General features: G+C 48.1%; 1 protein-coding gene across 6 annotated transcripts in view; it reads left to right on the forward strand.

Moving 5' to 3' along the window:
• Positions 1 to 19,797, forward strand: part of RYR1 (ryanodine receptor 1) — a 111,434-nt gene that overhangs the window by 21,122 nt on the left and 70,515 nt on the right. For all 6 annotated transcript variants that reach the window (XM_054589107.1, XM_054589110.1, XM_054589109.1 and 3 more), the window contains exons 21-37: positions 512 to 616; positions 818 to 921; positions 1,406 to 1,489; positions 2,237 to 2,544; positions 3,309 to 3,511; positions 4,411 to 4,585; positions 4,759 to 4,967; positions 8,344 to 8,738; positions 9,915 to 10,047; positions 10,909 to 11,069; positions 11,524 to 11,689; positions 14,225 to 14,311; positions 14,451 to 14,677; positions 15,924 to 16,536; positions 17,988 to 18,245; positions 18,584 to 18,784; positions 19,134 to 19,245. In XM_054589107.1, the coding sequence (XP_054445082.1) occupies positions 512 to 616; positions 818 to 921; positions 1,406 to 1,489; positions 2,237 to 2,544; positions 3,309 to 3,511; positions 4,411 to 4,585; positions 4,759 to 4,967; positions 8,344 to 8,738; positions 9,915 to 10,047; positions 10,909 to 11,069; positions 11,524 to 11,689; positions 14,225 to 14,311; positions 14,451 to 14,677; positions 15,924 to 16,536; positions 17,988 to 18,245; positions 18,584 to 18,784; positions 19,134 to 19,245 (3,541 nt within the window). The remainder of the gene's footprint in view (positions 1 to 511; positions 617 to 817; positions 922 to 1,405; positions 1,490 to 2,236; positions 2,545 to 3,308; positions 3,512 to 4,410; positions 4,586 to 4,758; positions 4,968 to 8,343; positions 8,739 to 9,914; positions 10,048 to 10,908; positions 11,070 to 11,523; positions 11,690 to 14,224; positions 14,312 to 14,450; positions 14,678 to 15,923; positions 16,537 to 17,987; positions 18,246 to 18,583; positions 18,785 to 19,133; positions 19,246 to 19,797) is intronic.

A 19,797-nucleotide genomic window follows, 5' to 3' on the forward strand; every position in this document is an offset into this window, starting at 1 on the left:
CAACCATCATTATCTCCTGTCTGCAGAGCAGACATTTAAATAAACTACAAAACATTTAATAGTTTTTGGAAGTGATTTCACAGAACCCTTATGAGGTATTATGAGTTAAGCATTGTTCAGATCTTCACTGTACAGAGAAAGAAAGATACTTATCCATTCATTCAACTGACATTTCCCTAGCATTTCCTCTGGGCCCGGCTCTGGGATGGGCAGGCCTGGGAAAATGGCAGAGAGCTAGGAAGCCCAGGTTCTTTTCTCGTGGAGCTTCCAGGACAGAGGAGAGACAGACCTACTCCCAGATAATCCCTTAATTCTGATGATGCTAAGTCCTTACTTTGCTGGTGTTAGTCCTGGAGTCAGGGTGAGGTGATGGGAAGTAGGGCTTGGAGTAGCAGAAAAGGTCAGAAGAGCATGCTGGGGGACTGTCCAGAGCTCACACGTGTTCTCTGGAAAAGTGGTCATGGTGCAAGCCAGAGGAAGCTCAGGGACTCAAGAATGTCTTCTGCTTCAGATTGTCTTGCCTCCCCATCTGGAGCGTATTCGGGAGAAGCTGGCAGAGAATATCCATGAACTTTGGGCACTGACTCGCATTGAGCAGGGCTGGACCTATGGCCCGGTGAGAGACCGCAATCAGGCTAGACTTGCTGGGGAGGGTGTGCATGGCTCGTGGCTGCGGGAAGAGTCTTTAGGGCATGGGGTGAGGGGGTGTCTTTGGATTTCCAGTGGCAGAAATGAGGATGGGAGGTCAGGGGTCACAGTCTGGGAGTGTTGGGGGAAGGGAAAAGGAACCAAGGACTTGACCCTGGGGTTTCTTCAGGTTCGGGATGACAATAAGAGGCTGCACCCTTGTCTTGTGAACTTCCACAGCCTACCAGAGCCTGAGAGGAATTACAACCTGCAGATGTCGGGGGAGACACTCAAGTGAGGGGTGTACCATGGAGCAGGGGCTGGGCCTGACTGCGGGTGGGAAGGAGGGCAAGGGGAAACAGGGAGAGTGAGACAGAGGCTGAGAGAGAGGCTGAGAGAGAGAAGGAAAATGACAAGAGAAAAAATGACAAGAGAGACAGAGAGGAGGGGGGCAGGGCTTGTCAGACAAACTGACATAGCACAAGAGAGACAAAAGCAGAAAGCAAGATGGTCAATAAGAGTGAGAGACAGATGTGGAAAGAGACAGAAAGAGGCATCTGGAAAAAATGGATGCAAAGATATACAGAGACAGAAGTAGGGAAAGACAAGAGCTAGAGAGACAGAGACCAAGACAGAGAGAGGTAGAGACAAAGAAACCAAGGGAGCTGGGGAAAAGATATGGAGAGAGCTGGAGACCCAAGGCAGAGGCAACCAGGGCTGTGGGAAAGGAACCAGGGGGCTGGGTGGGGTGACCCTGTACCCCTGTCCCCTGCCCCAGGACTCTGCTGGCACTGGGCTGCCATGTGGGCATGGCAGATGAGAAGGCAGAGGACAACCTGAAGAAGACAAAACTCCCCAAGACGTGAGTGTGGGTGACTCTGGTCCCATCTGGGGACTAGAGTGGGCGGCTGGAGAGGTTAAGGGATCTTGTGGGGAGGCTAGAGTCAGAGAAGAAAGGGCCATGGATTATGGTGACAAGTCACAGGGTCAGGAGTGAGGATTCTGGAGTCAGTGGTGAGTGTCTTGGGAGGTTTCATGGTTGTGGAGTTAGGAGTTCCAGAGAGAGTGGGAGCTGTTCAGGCCCCTCAGAGTCAGGCTCTGTCTGCCAGGGAGGCAGGAAAATGAGAGCTGAGTTTCTATCTCCAAGTTGGAGACCAGGAATCAATGGAAAGAGGTGAGAAGTTGTTAGAGTTGTAAGGACTCTGAAATTATGGCTAAGAGATCCTGGTGATAGAGGCCAGGGTTCAGAGGTCAAGAACTCCCAAGCTAGGAGTTTGAAGCCATAGGTCCTGGAGGTTAGAGGGTAAGAACCTCAAAGTTAGAGGTGAGAGGTCAGAGCACTTCAGGGTTAGAGATGAGGCTCCCAAAATCAAAATAAAGGAGTCACAGAAACCAGAGGTCAGTGAAATCAAAGTCCTTGCTAGGGTCACAAGATCATGGGGTCAGAGGTCAGGTATCTCCGAGATTATTTAAGAAGTCGTAGAACCCTGATGTCAGAGATCAACGGTCAGAAATTCCCAGACTTACGCCTCTGGGATCTTGGGAACAAGGTTCATTTCAAAATCAGGGATCTCATAGCACAGAGCCCAGAGCCCCACCATACCCACAGGTACATGATGAGCAACGGGTACAAGCCAGCACCACTGGACCTGAGCCACGTGCGGCTAACGCCAGCACAAACAACGCTGGTGGACCGACTGGCAGAGAACGGGCACAATGTGTGGGCCCGAGACCGTGTGGCTCAGGGCTGGAGCTACAGTGCTGTACAGGACATCCCCGCACGCCGAAATCCTCGCCTTGTGCCCTACCGCCTATTGGACGAGGCCACCAAGCGCAGCAACCGGGACAGCCTCTGCCAGGCAGTGCGCACTCTACTGGGCTATGGCTACAACATTGAGCCACCTGACCAGGAACCCAGTGAGTGCTGACCTCTGGTCCCAACCCTGACCCCTGAACTGTTTGCCAACCCAGTCCCTGAATGGGCAACAGCCACAATACTGAACGCCCCCACCCCCAACTCTGATTCTCACTTTCACCCTAACCCTGAACCCAATCTTCGCCACTGACCTTGATCTAACTTGCCTGGGCTATGGCTACAATACTGAGCCACCGGACCAGTAGCCCAGTGAACACTGACCCTGACCCCAGACTCCAATCCTTGACCCCCCAGCTGTGACCACTAACCCCTAACCCCTAACCCCTAACTACCCAAGGTCTCAGAGAGCCTCTAACCTCTACCCCTAACTTGACCCTTGACCCATTACTGACTCCTAGTACCAGCCTTGACCCTTTACCCTGGCTGTGGCTATGATCCTCAGCCTTCAATTCCTCACCCCTTGGTCCCAACTCCAATTTCCATCTCCTCCCTCACCCTTACTCTGACACTTGATTCTAAAAATCGACCTTAATCTTGACTATGACTGACTCGACTTTCTCCCTCTATGTCACTGTCAGTATCTTGTCTCTGAGAGCTCTGACTCCTGAAGACAATAGGGGAAGGGTCTCACTCAGTGAGTCTCTTCTCTCTTTCTCTGACTGGTCTAAGATTCCCCAGTTCTCTAACACCAAGAAATTCTCCCTCTTCCCCCAGCCTTTCCTTCTCTGGTCCCTCTCACCAACCTCTGTGTCTTTGGGCCCACTCCTCACCCAGCCTCTATGACTCTGCCTGGCCCCATTTGTAGGTCTAGTGGAGAGCCAGTCCCGTTGGGATCGGGTGCGCATCTTCCGGGCAGAGAAATCCTATGCAGTGCAGAGTGGCCGCTGGTACTTCGAGTTTGAGGCAGTCACCACAGGAGAGATGCGAGTGGGTTGGGCAAGGCCCGAGCTGCGGCCTGATGTGGAGCTGGGAGCGGATGAACTGGCCTATGTCTTCAATGGGCACCGTGTGAGTACCTCCCTGGGCTCCACTCTGCCAGGCCCTCCACTCCATACGCTCATACGCTCCATCCCTGCCTCTATCTGTGCCCCACTCTGTCCACTCATCCGTCTGTCCATCCACCCACCCTTCACTCTTTCTCTGTACATACAAATATCTATCCATCATCCATCTCTCTATCCAACTATCCATTAATCCACCCACAAATCCAACTATCCATCAATCTACTCACCTGTCCGGATAATCAAATCATTTAACCATCCACTTTTCCACCTATTCACTCATTTGTTAGTTCAGCCACTCACCTATTTAATCAATTTGCAATTTCATTGATCTATCCATTCATCTATTCAATAATTTAATGCATGCATCCATGAATTCTTTTATTTATCCACCCACCCATCCTTCCGAAAACCCATTTATCTCTCTGTCTATATTTTCTTCCTTCCCTGCATCAACGCATATAGACTCAGCTTTCGTTTCATTCTTCCATCCAGCCATACACCCGGCTTCCCATCTATCTTGTTATCCATTTACCTATTCCAGGTATATATGGGTCTGTATGGGACACTGGTAGGTTCCTTTTTCCTTTCCATCTCTCCACTTGCTGCTGCCCCTAACCCCTCACTACCACTTTAGTGGTCTGCATAGTCTGAGACCCAGCCATGGGCACAGTAGAGAACCCAAGCAGAAGGGAAGCAAAAGCATGAAAGCCTGTCCTTTACATTCCAGGGATCATAGATGTGAGTGTGGGGAAAATGGAGGAAACTTTGGGGGTGACCTCTATTCTGTCCCACATGGCCTGGGCCTGATGCCTTGCATGTGTCTCTTTACGTGCCTCTCCCTTCTTTCTTATGTCTTCACTTTGTGTGTCTCTCATGCCACTTCTTCTCCTCACCCCCTCACAGGGTCAGCGTTGGCACTTGGGCAGTGAACCATTTGGGCGTCCCTGGCAGTCAGGTGATGTCGTGGGCTGCATGATCGACCTCACAGAGAACACCATTATCTTCACCCTCAATGGTGAAGTCCTCATGTCTGATTCAGGCTCCGAAACAGCCTTCCGAGATATTGAGATTGGCGATGGTGAGGCCTGGCCTCATGGCCCCTTTCTGGTTTTCTTCTATCTGACCTGACCCTTCACTGCCCTCTGCAGCTTCCCACTCTTCTATTCCTTCCTTCCACATTTCCCCTCCCCACGGGCTCCTGCCCTACCCACCTATCTGTCTCACCCCTGCCCACCTGTACCCTCCCACCAGGCTTCCTGCCCGTCTGCAGCTTGGGACCTGGCCAGGTGGGTCATCTGAACCTGGGCCAGGATGTCAGCTCCCTGCGGTTCTTTGCCATCTGTGGCCTCCAGGAAGGCTTTGAGCCATTTGCCATCAACATGCAGCGCCCGGTCACCACCTGGTTCAGCAAAAGCCTCCCCCAGTTTGAGGCCGTGCCCCTGGATCACCCTCACTATGAGGTGAGGACTGACCCCACTCAATACCTTCTGATCTGCCTCCAGACCTCATTCTTCCTACAGTTGTCTTCCCTGAGTTTCTCTTCTCCTTCCCTGTTAGCCCACAGCCATGTACATAGGGGTGTTAGGGTAATGGGTTCCTAGGACTGCCTTGTAGGGTGTAACCTCTGCAAACTACAACCTTTCTGAGCTCCAGGTAGCTTGCCTATAAAATGGAGGAAGAGAGGAAAAAGAAGCTGGATTAAGTCATCCCAATGGAAATTTCCAGTTTTTATAACTATCTGATCGTAGAACAAGGTTTAAGGAAATATAAATCCTTGAGTACATTTTTGCAACTTTCTCATTAATTGTTATGTTTTTTGTTCATTTATTTGTTTTTAGTAGCTCTTTATTAATATGAGTATCCTAATTTTTAGACTCCAGTGTTGAACTCAGGGTCAGATGCTTACTATAAATACTCCCATCAACCAAAGTGATAGTCCTCCTCTCAATCTGGGAAGAACTTGAACTCTATGTGACTGAGGTTCAGCTTTCTAATCAGACAGACCTGGAGTTGGCCTCTTGCCTTGGACCTATGACTATCTCTTCCTGAGCCTCAGTTTTCCCATCCATGGTGTCTTTTGGATCTTCCTCTCACGTAATCTCCCTCTTTATTTTTGCAGAATCATTTGAGTAAGTTTGGGACATCATGCCTCTTTATCCCTAAATATTTCAATATGCATTTCTTCAGAACAGGCTGTGCTCTTACAGAACTACATACAGCGCAGTTATAAAAATCAGGAAATTGATATGTACTACCACCTAATTCACAATCCATACTCAAAATTTGTAAATTGTGGCAATAATGTTCCCCTTTTATTTTTACGGTCTAGGATTACATGTTACATTTAGTTGTTATGTTTTTAGTCTCAAAGTAGAATGTCTCTGAGTCTTTGTCTTTCACAACATTGACGTTTTTGAAGTGTATAGGCCAGTTGCTTTGCACAGTGTCCCTCAGTTTGGGTTTGTCAGATGTTTCCTCATGGTTAAGTTCAGGTTCTACATATTTGGCAGGAATTCCACAGCAGTGATGTTGTACAGGATATCAGGAGGCACACGATGTCGCTGTAACTTATTACTGATTATGTTAACTTTGACTCTGTGGTTAGGGTGGAGTCTGTGATTCTCACACTGTAAAGTCACTCTTTGTCTAATTACTGAGTAATTTGTAGCGAGGCACTTTAAGACTAGATAAAAATGGAAGGGTTTTAAGCAGGTAAATGTCCAGTTTAGATTTGAGGCCTGGAAAGGATGCTATTGACAGTGGATTGTAGGAGGCAAGAGTGGAGATAGACAGATCAGAGAGGTGCCTAGGGCAGGAGAGGACAGAGGAGTAGCTGTGAACTTCCCAATTCCTGCCACTGCCAACAGTGTTCTGAACATAAAGGACAGCCGTGAGGATGAATAAACTGGTGTACATCCAACACTTGGGCAAATCTCACACACATCATGTTGAGCGAAAGAGCCAGACACAAAAGAACACATACAGTGGAGTCCCATTTGTAGAAAGTCCAAGAACAGGCAAAGCTAATCTGTGATAAGTCAGGACAGTGTTACTGTGTTACCTTGCACAGAAGGGAGAGGCCAGTAGACAGTCATCAAAGAGCAAAGTCCAAACAAGTTTTATTAGGAAGCAGGAGAGAGAGAAAATATTGCACACAGTCTAGGGACAGGCAGTTTTGCCTTACAGTTTTGGCGTGAATTCTTTGGCTGGCGAGTACAGAGGTCTGTCTCAGTAGTTAGGCCTTGAGGGGGTCAATTTGGGAACGACATCAAAGAAAGGGAACCACTCCAATTGTTTATGGAGTCTCAAGAAAATTTTTTTTTGTTCTTAAGTAACTTATTTTTAAATTATAAGATTACAATGCCTTGATTAAAACACAAAATAGCAAAATGGAAATTAAACCAAATCAATAAATCAAAAGACAAAGAAAACTTGGTTTTCTTGAATATCAGTCAGTACTTAAACCATCATTATAAGTATCTGATATCCCAATCACATCTTATGTAGACATAGGTATAACCATTTCAAACATTTCACTTGTGGGTTTAATTTCTCCTTTTCAACTTTTATGAACTGTAATATAATTTGTTTCAAATCCTATTATACCAAGTGTTTATACTGCAACAGCAGCAAATCTTGCATGTGAAATCAGATGTGGGACTCGGACACAGTTTAGATTTTGGCTGCAGACAAAAATTATACACTGTATTAAGTAAGTAGAGTACATTATATTAACCCAGAGCTTGGAGTTCGGTGCAGTTATTGCAGGATTAGTATGTCCTTACCTTTGAACTGAACGAGAAAACTTTGTTTTCAAAGATTTCATTTGTTTATTTTTGGGGATAGAGGAAGAGAGGGAGAGAAACATTGATGTGTGAAACATAGACTGGTTGCATGAGCCCTGGCTGGGAATCAAGCTGTAAACCATTAGGTTTGCAGCCCGGTGCTCAGCCCACTGAGCCACACCGGCCAGGGCTGAACCAGAAAACTTTTGAGAGTCTGTACTTGGAGTGCACAGGATGGGCATGTTTCCCTCTACCAGCTTCTGTCCCTTATTTAGGCCAGGTCAGTGCATTTCCCTCCTCAGAACCCCTCATGGTCTTTGACAGGCACTGAGGCAGCTCTCCGGGGCTTGGATGTGCTCTGTTTCTCCTTCTGGGTGCTGGGCACTCTGAAAACTCAACGTGCTATGCACTATGACATGTGCGTTTTTCTGAGTGTTATGCTTTCACATACAAATGTAACAAAATTTTTTCTGGGAGCCTTTACAAAACCTGACCTTTCTGGGCTGCTCTCTCCAAGAGGTCTCCCAGAGAGCCCAGGATGGCAAGGCCTTTGTTCTGTTCACGTCCGTGTTCCCAGCACCTGGAACAGTGCCTGATACACAGTGGGTGCTCAGTAAATATCTGTGTGATAGACAGATAGATGGATGGGTAGATGGGTGGACGAGTGGACAGTGGACAGATGGGTGGACAAATGGATAAGTGGGTCAATGGATGAATGGGTGGGTGGATGGGTAGATGGGTGGATGGATGGATGGATGACTTGGTCTGAGTAAGGCCTGTGCATAGTAAGTTTTGAAAGCCCCCCAGGATCCCAGGGTCTGACCAGGGCTGCCACTGTACTAGACATGCAGACAAAGGTTGACAGAGGGCTGAGCACACCCATGGCCAACCTGTGTGCCCCATGGAGAGTTCATCCACCCAGGGGAGGGGGCACCTTTGGCTTATTCTCACACAGGTGCTCTAAGGCCTAATGGTGGCTCGGTGTGTAACCAGGTTTAGGACCAATGGCCTAGCCTGCCCATCAGTCTGCGTGTCTCCCACCCCCACCCAGGTGACCCGTGTGGATGGCACTGTGGACATGCCCCCCTGCCTGCGCCTGACCCACCGCACCTGGGGCTCCCAGAACAGTCTAGTGGAGATGATCTTTCTTCGGCTAAGCCTTCCAGTCCAGTTCCACCAGCACTTCCGTTGCACCGCAGGGGCCACCCCTCTGGCACCCCCGGGGCCGCAGCCCCCTGCTGAGGATGAGGACCGGGCAGCAGAGCCTGACACTGACTACGAAAACCTGCGCCGCTCAGCTGGGCGCTGGGGCGAGGCTGAGGCGGGCAAAGAGGGAACTGCCAAGGAGGGGACACCCGGAGGCACCCCCCAGGCTGGGGTAGAGGCCCAGCCTGTCAGGGCAGAAAATGAGAAGGATGCTACCACAGAGAAGAACAAGAAGAGAGGGTGAGTCAAGGTGGGGCAGGGTGGGGCCCAGGCTCTGTCCTGGGACCTCCAGTTAGGCAATCTCCACAAGTTAAGAAACCCTGGTGCCTCCCAAGGTGTCCCCATATATGCTAAGTGAGTCAGAATCCTGAAGGACTCTATCATGTCTCAAGTGAATGCCATTATTTTCCTAGGGAGCTCTAATTTCCCTGAGAACATAAAATTGGGATATCCCACTATATTTATGGAACACTTCACTGTCCTTAGGGTACCTGGTGGGCCTCAAAACATTTCACTCAATGGACTTCATTATCCATGCACACTAAAGGGAGGAACCTCAGAATCTTGGCAGAGTTGACCATACTCCAAGTTATCCCAGTGAACACCAGTGGTCTTCTAAATTAGGGTCATCTCTGTGCCTCAAATGTACCCCCAAAACTATTTCAAGGAACACCCTCAAAAGGCATTAAACTTAATTGAAATGAAATCTGCTTTCCACCTACTGCAGCAGTGGTTTTCATCGGGATGTAGTTTTGTATCTTTTGAGGGTGTTTGGAAATGATGGAAGATTTTAGTTATCACAGTTTTGGGGGTGCGGCTGCTGGGTCTCCAGGGATTCTACTTTATTTCAGTGTACAAGACAGCGCCGCACATGAAGAATTGTCCTTTCCCAAATCCCTTTAATACCCACATGAGAAATGTGTATAACAATGCTGACTTAGGGGGACCACTGTACACCCCAAAGGGAACCTGTGGTCTTCCCAGGGGTACCTCTAAATTTGGTTCAGCTGACATGCGCAAGCACAGAGCGCAGCACCTTTAGAATGGATTAGCCTGGCACAGTTGGGGATTCCATTCTTCTAGAGCAGGGGTCCCCAGCCTCTGGGCTGTGGACTGGTACTGGTTTGGGCCTGTTAGGAATTGGGTCACACAGCAGGAGGTGAGCTTGGATGTAATGCACTTGAATTATCCCAAAACAATCCCCACCTCACCCCCCAATCTATGGAAAAATTGTCTTCCACGAAACTGGTCCCTGGTGCCAAAAAGGTTGGGGACCGCTGTTCTAGAGGCAAGGCCTTGGGTATGAGATACAGGATGTAGTCAGGACAGATTTGGGGTCATGAATGCTGTGACTGGGAGGACTAGAGGGCTGGGCTTGAGACCTGTTCTTACACAGTCCCTCCTCCCCATTCCCAGGTTCTTATTCAAGGCCAAGAAGGCTGCCATGATGACCCAGCCACCAACCACCCCCTCTCTTCCCCGCCTCCCTCGAGAGGTGGTACCTGCTGATGACCGTGATGACCCTGAGATCATCCTCAACACCACCACGGTATGGACCAGGGACCTGTGACTTCAGGAGCCCCTCAGATTTCAGAATATCATGCCATGATCCCTAGTAACTGCCCATAACTGGGAACACCTCAATATGCACTGGAGATCTCAAAATACAGTACACACTGATTTAATCCTTTGAACCCCTAGATCCATAGAGCCTAAAATTGCTGGGAACACAATGAAGCTATAATGCACACTGATATAACTTCCAGGGATCCCAAAATCCAACAGATAAACAAATACAGACTTGGGACCCCAATATTCATGGTCACCCATATACACTAAATACATTGAAATTTAACTTATTATAGTATATCCCTGGGAACCAAAATTGACTCCAATATAGTTTTGGGATTTCTCTAATCTGGAATACTTTCTGAGACAAGCAGCCTAATGTTAGGATCATGGGTGACATGGGTGCCACTTGCATAAGCCGTAACACTGCTCTATCCGTTCTTGTCTATGGAAGCTCTATGGTTTCCCCATCAGTAAAATGGGGATAAAAATTGCTCCCATCTGATGGTAATTGTAAGGATTAAGAGAGTTAATTTATGAGCTAATTAATTAGATGTTTGTTAGCCATTATTTATTTATAACTTTGCTGTAACCTGAAGAGAGACCCAAATTTGGAACTATCACAAAATAGTCCCAAAGGATTCCCAAATTTAGAAATACATCAGTAGACACAGAAACAGAGGGACATAGACCCAGGGGTTCTCAAACCTAGTGGCTTCTTGTTAAACTCCCAGAAGACACTGAGACTCCAGAGAAACACACTGAGAGTCCTAGGGAAGCCCTGTGTCGCCATTCTTCTGGACTGACCAGTGGTCCCCCCTTGCCACCCTTGCCTCTCCAGTACTATTACTCCGTGAGGGTCTTCGCTGGCCAGGAACCCAGCTGCGTATGGGTGGGCTGGGTCACCCCCGACTACCATCAGCACGACATGAACTTTGACCTCAGCAAGGTCCGAGCAGTGACAGTGACCATGGGGGATGAACAAGGCAACGTCCACAGCAGGTGCCAGGGAGGGGTAGGGACCGTGGGAGGTGGGAAGTCAGGTCTGGACACCTGGCTCAGAAGCTTTCCCCTACTCTTCCTCCTCTCTTCCTGTTTATTTCCCTCCAGTGGCTCTTGCTCTGCTTTTTTCCTCCTCTTCTCCTTTTTCCATTTCTTTTTTTTCTGTTTACTCCTTTTTCATCTCACCCTCCTCTGTCTACAGTACTTCCTTTCTCTGTTTTCTCCTCCTTGCTCCCCTTTATCCTTCTGGAACACCCCACCAGCTTCTCAGAATTCTAGCTCTGAGGGGCTTAAGGTCCGGGGCAAGGGGTTTCAGGGCTCAGGTCTGCAGGTGGTGGTGGTTTGGGGATTAGCCCTGAGGTCATAGTATTCTAGGAGCTCAGGGAAAAGAGTGTCTAGGGGCCAGAGTGCCTTGGCTGAGACCCGTGCACTGGTTCTCCGTTGTCTCCTCCAGCCTCAAGTGCAGCAACTGCTACATGGTGTGGGGTGGGGACTTCGTGAGCTCCGGGCAGCAGGGCCGGATCAGCCACACGGACCTTGTCATTGGCTGCCTGGTGGACTTGGCCACTGGCCTAATGACATTTACAGCCAATGGCAAAGAGAGCAACACCTTTTTCCAGGTGAGTCCAGATCTCTACAACTTAGCAATAGCATCCTCATGTCCCAGCCTCCTGAACAACCCTCCCAGACACCCCTAGAGGCCACCTTAGAAAGAATGGACAAAAACAGTACCCAGTCCTCAAGACAGGCCAGAGCTGCAAGGCCCCCGGGACACCGCCTAGATGAACCACTCTTTGAAATGAGGCCCAGAAATGAGGAGACAGAGCATATTCTTGACCTTAGACAGAGGTCCACATTCCCTACTAGGCTGGGTGCCACCAGTTACCACCTTTTCACCAACCAGGTGGGCCAGCATCCTAAGATGGGCTTTTCCTTTTCAACATTTTATCATGAAAAAATTTAAGTATTCAGCAAATTGAAGAAATTATACAGTGAACACCCATATACCCACTACCAAGAATATACCATCCATGTTTTACTACAGTGGTTTTATCACATATTTATTCACCTATCCACCCATTAATCCTTCTAAGTTGGATTTTATAAAACTTAATTTTAAATGGAGAACTTCAAAAATATACAGAACTAGAATAGCATAATAAACCTCCAGGTCCCCATTACACAGCTTCAGCTATCACCCACTCATAGCCAATCTTCCTTCATCCCTAGCCCCTCACACCCACCTTCACTGCCACAATGACTGGGTGAGTTTGAAAGAGATCCCAGACATCATCTGGTTTCCTCTCTTTTCAGGATATCTCTCTAAAACATAAGGATTCTTTTAAAAAGCATAACCACAATATCATCAACTTTTAAAAATTCTAATAATTCCTAAGTATCATAAAATATCCAGTCAATGTTCAAATTTCTCTGGTTGTCTCAAACACATCTTTTTTACCATTTGTTTATTTGAACTGAAATCTAAATAAGGTCATGTTTTCATTGGTTGCTGTGTCCCTTGAATCTCTTTTATATATAGATTTCCTCTCTCTTTCTCCCTGCCTCTCTCTCCCTCCCGCCCTCCTCCCTCCTTTCCTCTCTTCCTCTCTTCTTTGATTTGAATTTGTTGAAGAAACCAGGCTGTCTGTCCTGTAGAGAGCTTTGCTCCTCAAAGTGTGGTCCCTGGACCAGCAGGGTCTGCATCACCTGAGAGTTTGCTGGAAATGCAGAATCTCTACAAAAAGATGCTCAAGGTCACTAATTATTAGGGAAATGCAAATTAAAGCCACAATGAGATATCACCTCACACCTGTCAGAATGATTATCAATTAAGTCAACAAGTGTTGGCAAGGATGTGGAGAAAAATCAACAAGTGCTGTCGAGGATGTGGAGAAAAGGGAAGCCTCGTTCACTGCTGGTGGGATTGCATATTGGTGCAACAACTGTGGAAAATATAGGAGGTTCCTCAAAAAATAATTTAAACATAGAACTACCATATGACCCAGCAATCCCACTTTTGGGTATTTATCTGAAGAGATACAAAACACTAATTTGAAAATACATATGGACCTCTGTGTTCACTGCAGCATTATTTACAATAGCCAAGATATGGAAGCAACCTAAGTGTCTACTGATGGACAAGTGGATAAAGATGTGTTACATATATACAATGGAATATTACTCAGCCATAAAAAGGATGTAATCTTACCATTTGTGACAACATGGGTGGATCTGGAGGGCGTTATGCTACAGAGAAAGACAAGTACCATATGGCTTCACTTATATGTGGAATCTAAAAACCAAAATAAATGAACAAACAAAACAGAAACAAACTCATAGATACAGAGAATAAATTGATGGTTGTTAGATGGGAGGGGGGTTGGAGAATGAAAATAGTGAAGGGATTAAGAAGTACAAATTGCCATTTATAAAAATAGTCACAGGGATGCAAAGAACAGGACAGGGAATACAGTCAATAATATTGTGATAACTATGTGTGGTGTCAGGTGGGTCCTATACTACCAGGGTGATCACTTTGTAAGGTACAGTATACACCTGAAAATAGTATAATATTATATGTCAACAGTAGTTGGAAAATAATTAAAGAACAATGCAGAATCTCAGGCCTCTCCCAAGACCTACTGATCAGAATGTGCATTTTAACAAAGCCCAGGGGATTTGTTATGCACACTGCCATCTGAACAGCATGGGCCTAACTCCCCACTGTCAGGATCTGGCTGACGCATCTCTGCAGTATCATTTGAACATTTATCTCTCTCCCCTGTATTTCTGGTCAACTTGGATATGGGTGCAGAGGTGCAATTAGATTCTGGTTTGGTTTGGGCAAGATTGTTTCCCAGATGGTGGTGTTTGTGGTGGTTCCACTGGCAAGATCAGGAGGGCTCGGGGAAGGGGCAGTCAGAGGATGCTTTCTGGATTTTGGAGAGTGAATATCCTTGGGAGAGAAACAGAAATGGCATTTGTGGTGGGGGAGGGGATGTGGTGCGCAGAGACCCAGATGACATGTTACCCCAGTGGAGTTGGAGGAGGTTGTCCACGCTGGATCAGAGGCAGTACAGCCCGAGGACGACTTCAGGGCCATTGTGGAGCCCACAGTGCCCTCTTCCTCACCCTGCCCTGCTCTTCCTTGCCAGGTGGAACCAAATACGAAGCTCTTTCCTGCTGTCTTTGTCCTGCCCACCCACCAGAACGTCATCCAGTTTGAGCTGGGAAAGCAGAAGGTCAGAGTGCAGTGATGGAACAGGCTGAGGTGGGAGGTGTGGGAAGTCAGGCTGGAGGAGCAGCGAAGGGCAGGGTGCAATCCAGGAGGTACCCCTGGAAGCAGGGCTGGGAATCCTGACCTGTGCACCATGCCCCCAGAACATCATGCCGCTGTCCGCTGCCATGTTTCTGAGCGAGCGCAAGAACCCGGCCCCACAATGCCCACCACGGCTTGAGGTGCAGATGCTGATGCCCATCTCGTGGAGCCGCATGCCCAACCACTTCCTGCAGGTGGAGACGCGGCGTGCTGGCGAGCGGCTGGGCTGGGCCGTGCAGTGCCAGGAGCCGCTGACCATGATGGCTCTGCACATCCCTGAGGAGAACCGGTCAGGGCCAGTCCAGCTGCACTTCAGGGGAGGGGGGAACGTAGGGGCATTGCATGCAAGCTGTCTGGGTGTGGGTCCAACTCAGTGGCCCCCACTATTACCCTAGGACTCCAACCAACACTCCAGAAGGCCCCAGACCTACCTTACTCTACCCAGATAACACTGTCCCCAAGGGGCCTTAGATCCATCTCAGGGAACTCCAGACCCACCACAGGGGATCCTAGGCCCTTCTCAGTGGACCACAGACCCACCTCAGGAGACCACAGACAACATCCCAAGGGGCCCCAGGCCCACCTTATGGGACTCTAAACCCGCTTAGGGAGCCCAGACCCATATCAAAGAGCCCACACAACATCCCAGGGGCCTCAAATACAGTTTGGAAGATCTGGGCATTACTTAGATACACATGGATTACCCCAAGGTGTTGTGGTCATGCCCAGTAGGACTTCAGATGTATCCCATGGAACTCTTCAAACTCGCTTCAAGGGACCCAGACACACCTGGGTGGACATGTGTTCACATGAATGGCAGGAGTGCTCTTACAGACTCTGAACGTGGCCAGGAATCCCAGACTCATCCCATGAGGTTGCCAACATACCTCATCTTTCCTTTACTCATTCATTTTACAAATAACTCTGAGCTCCTCCTATGTGACTGGCGGCATTCCAGGCTGGAGACACCCAGCCCTTGTGAACAAACATTCTAGTAATGCTCATGTATAACTCAGTGGCCTCACACCCGTCCCCAGGGGCCAAACACATCCATTTAGTCAGTCAACAAATATTTATTGAACACTTACTATGTGCTAAGTCCTGTTTAGATGCTGGAAATATAACAAAACAAAACCCAAAACAGGCAGAAATGTCCTTCCCTGGTGATATTTACCTTCTAGTAGTGCTCAGACACAATTGGGGTACTCAGACCTGCCAGAGGTGGGAGTTCAGGCCTAATCCAGGATCCCAGATACAAGCAGGGTTACCAGATCTTCTCGGTGGCATCACAGATACCCCAGAGTGCCAGACATTCCCAGTGGGCCCCCAGATCCTTTAGGGACTTCCAAGACCGTTGAGAGAATCCTAAACCCAGCTCCATAGAACTCAAAACTTTGGCCCAGCAGATCACTGGGATTCCCTGCTAGGGTCACCAAAACTCACCTACGCACCTCTCTGATTCTCTGTGGTCCATGTGTCTGTCTCCCATTTCTTCTGTCTGCCCTGTCCCTGTCTGTGGCCCATCTCTGCCACAGGTGCATGGACATCCTGGAGCTGTCCGAGCGCCTGGACCTGCAGCGCTTCCACTCACACACCCTTCGCCTCTACCGTGCAGTGTGCGCCCTGGGCAACAACCGCGTGGCACATGCTCTGTGCAGTCACGTGGACCAGGCGCAGCTGCTGCACGCTCTGGAGGATGCGCACCTCCCCGGTCCCCTGCGTGCTGGCTACTATGATCTCCTCATCAGCATCCACCTGGAAAGTGCCTGCCGCAGCCGCCGCTCCATGCTCTCTGAGTACATCGTGCCCCTCACGCCTGAGACCCGTACCATCACCCTCTTCCCTCCTGGAAAAAGCAAGGATAATGGTCCCCGCCGCCATGGCCTGCCTGGTGTTGGCATCACCACCTCGCTGCGGCCTCCACACCATTTCTCACCCCCCTGTTTTGTGGCTGCCCTGCCAGCTGCTGGGACGGCAGAAGCCCCAGCCCGCCTCAGTCCCAGCATCCCTCTGGAGGCCCTACGTGACAAAGCACTGAGAATGCTGGGGGAGGCAGTGCGAGATGGTGGGCAGCACGCACGCGACCCTGTCGGGGGCTCTGTGGAGTTCCAGTTTGTCCCCGTGCTCAAGCTTGTGTCCACCCTGCTGGTAATTGCTTCCTCCTGCTTTCCTCTGTCCCACTCTTCCACAGTCCAAATAATCTGTGTACGTTTGTGCATCAACTCCCCTTCCATTTATGAATCCAACCACCCATTCAGCTCTCCCAACTATACATCCTCTACCTTTTGATTTATCCCTCCCTCTTCTAATCATCTTTCATTCACTTTTCCTCCCATTCATGCACCTAATTCATATTTTTTTAATCTCTTCTTCTCTTTCAGCCATCCAGCCATCCATCATTCATCCATTTATTCTTCCTCTCTCCAACCACATATTCATCCAGCTTTCAATCTAGTTTTCCATTCAGACTTCCACTCTCTCATACATCAGTTCATCCACCATTCCATCTGTTCATCTGTCTACCTGCCCATTTACTTACTAATCCATCTTTCCTTTCATACATCCAACTATCATTCTATTTCTACCTTTGCGCCCATACATCCATATGTACATCCAGTCACCATCCACAGATCCATCCATTTTTCATCTTCCACCTACCTATCCATCTGTCCATACATCCATCCATCTCTCTATCCATATGTATTTTCCACTCATCCACCTACCTACAAATCCATCCAGCCACCTACAGCCATTCATCCACTCACGCATCCACCCAGTCTCCATCTTCTATTCACCCTTTATTTCATTTACGTAACCATCTAATGATTCATCCATATACCTACATACAAATCTATCCAATTTCTCATACACAAACTTATCTATCCATCCCACCCCACCCCATGACTATCTACCCATTTATCTATTTACCCAGCTCCTCATTTCCTTGCTCCTCATTTACTTATCAAACCATCCATTCACTTACCCACATATCTATATGTCATTTGTCCTCTGTCATCCCTCCACTCACCATCTCCTCCTCCACCTTTACCTTTGCCTCTCCATTCCTTATCCAGCCATCCATTTTTCTCCTCTGGAAGCCCTTACGGTTCCATCTATTAATTCAGCCACCCAGTTCTCCCCCACCCATTCATCCATGTTTCTCCTTCTCAATTCTTCTTCCCTTTTGTCTGTTCACTCTCCTTCCATCTGTTAGCATCCGCATTATGTTGACTGAGAACTGACATATGCTGGAAGCTATAATGGCCTCCATCAGGTACAGGGCATGTCCTGTTCCAGAGGCACTTGTGCTCAAGCTTGGGAGACTAGACACTTAGTTATGAAGAGAAAGATGCTCATGTTTGGCTATATGTGGGTCATCTGGATCATGTGGGTGGGACACAGGATGTGGATCTGGGGGAATCTTAAGGAGGATGAATGTCAGGGCAGAGGAATTCCATTCCTGCTTGTAGGACGAACCACATAGCCAATGCAGGAATGAATCTGCCATGTTCAGGAGAAGTAGGTCTGGGAAGTAATGCTGGGACTTGATTATGGAGGCTCTACAGGCCACAGTGAAGGACCCAGGGTTTGTCCTGTAGGTGATGGGCGTCTTTCGAGATGAGGATGTGAAACAGATATTGAAGATGATTGAGCCTGAGGTATTCACTGAGGAGGAAGAAGAAGATGAGGAGGAGGAGGAGGAAGATGAGGAAGAGAAGGAGGAGGATGAGGAGGAAGAGGCACAGGAGAAGGATGATGAGGAAAAAGAGGAAGAAGAGACAGCAGAAGGGGAGAAAGAAGAAGATTTGGAGGAGGGGCTTCTCCAGATGAAGTTGCCAGAGTCTGTGAAATTACAGGTAGGCTGGTTCTTCTTGTTTTCCAACCTCCATTCACCTAGGGTGGGAGACATAGTGGTGAGGCATGAGTATGGATTTGTCCTGAGGCAGTGGGGAGCTGTGGAAGTGCATAAAGCAGTGGATTGCTGCTGGCTTGGAATGATCTCTCTGGTTTCCAAATGGGAAATGAATTGGAGAAATGAGACCATGGAGAAGTCTGACATAAGGATCCAGGCAGGAGACGATGGTAGCTGGACCAGGTCAGAGCCATTGAGAGGGGAGAGAAAGCAAAGAAAGTTTCAAGGAAGTTTTGATGGTCTTACCACCATCCCTCTTACTGCTTGGTTGTTCTCCCACAGATGTGCCATCTTCTGGAGTATTTCTGTGACCAAGAGCTGCAGCACCGTGTTGAGTCCCTGGTAGCCTTTGCAGAGCGCTATGTGGACAAGCTCCAGGCCAACCAGCGGGACCGCTACAGCCTCCTCATGAAAGCCTTCACCATGTCTGCAGCTGAGACTGCCCGACGTACACGCGAGTTCCGCTCCCCACCCCAGGAGCAGGTCCTCTGACCCCTGACCCTTGTCGGCCTTACTGTCTAAACCCCAAACTCAGCCTCTGCCTTTCTCTGATCACTAATGGTACTTGACCCCTAAACCTGTGCTTGATCTCTGACCCTATTTAAATACTTATCTCTTACTCTCCTACCTATCTCTGAATTAACTTGAACTCTGAGTCATCCAGAATGACCCTGACCCCCTTCAAACCTCTAGTCTCCCAGATGTTCTTCATTAATTCACACTTTGGCTCATGACCTTAGATAGGGACTCACAACTGGATCTTTGATCCTTTACTACAGTGTTCCTGTTCTGGAGTCTCTGACTCTCATTTTAACCTTTGACCTTCTCCTAGATCAACATGCTAGTGCACTTCAAAGATGGTGTGGAAGAGGAAGATTGTCCTCTTCCTGAAGAGATTCGACAGGATTTGCTTGAATTTCATCAAGACCTGCTGGCACACTGTGGTAAGGAGGAGCTCAGAGAACCCTCCTTCCAAACTTTCTCTGGAGACCTCTCCTGAAGTTTCCCTAAGATTCCCTGATCTTAAACATTTATAGTGTCTGTGCTATGTAACTGTTGTTTGGTTGGTTGAGTGAATGAATGAACAAACAAATGAATAAATAGATATATTTACTTACTTAGATGTATTTATTTAGATGTATTATATTTATTTATAGAACAGATAGGTGATGAGTGAAATGATATAAATGGGTTTTTGGGTGGATATGTATATGGATGAATGGCTGTAGGCAGAGGGATGAAGGTGGAGAAATGGCTAGCTGGAGGGATGGATGGATGACTGCCATTGTTCTTGAAGAGAAGTCAACTGACAATCTTACTGAGACTCCCCTATTATGTGTTGTTTTTCTCTTACTGGCTTTCAAAATTTTCTCTTTGCCTTTGCCTTTAAACAGTTTGAGTATGATGCATCTAGGTATAGAGCTCTTCGAATTTACCCTACTTGGAGTTCAATTTCTTGGATGTGCAAATTAATATTTTTCATCAAATTTGGGATT

This window comes from Pteronotus mesoamericanus, unplaced genomic scaffold, assembly GCF_021234165.1.
Source record: "Pteronotus mesoamericanus isolate MK-2021 breed Mesoamerican mustached bat unplaced genomic scaffold, CSHL_Meso_final scaffold_165, whole genome shotgun sequence".
NCBI lineage: Eukaryota > Metazoa > Chordata > Mammalia > Chiroptera > Mormoopidae > Pteronotus > Pteronotus mesoamericanus.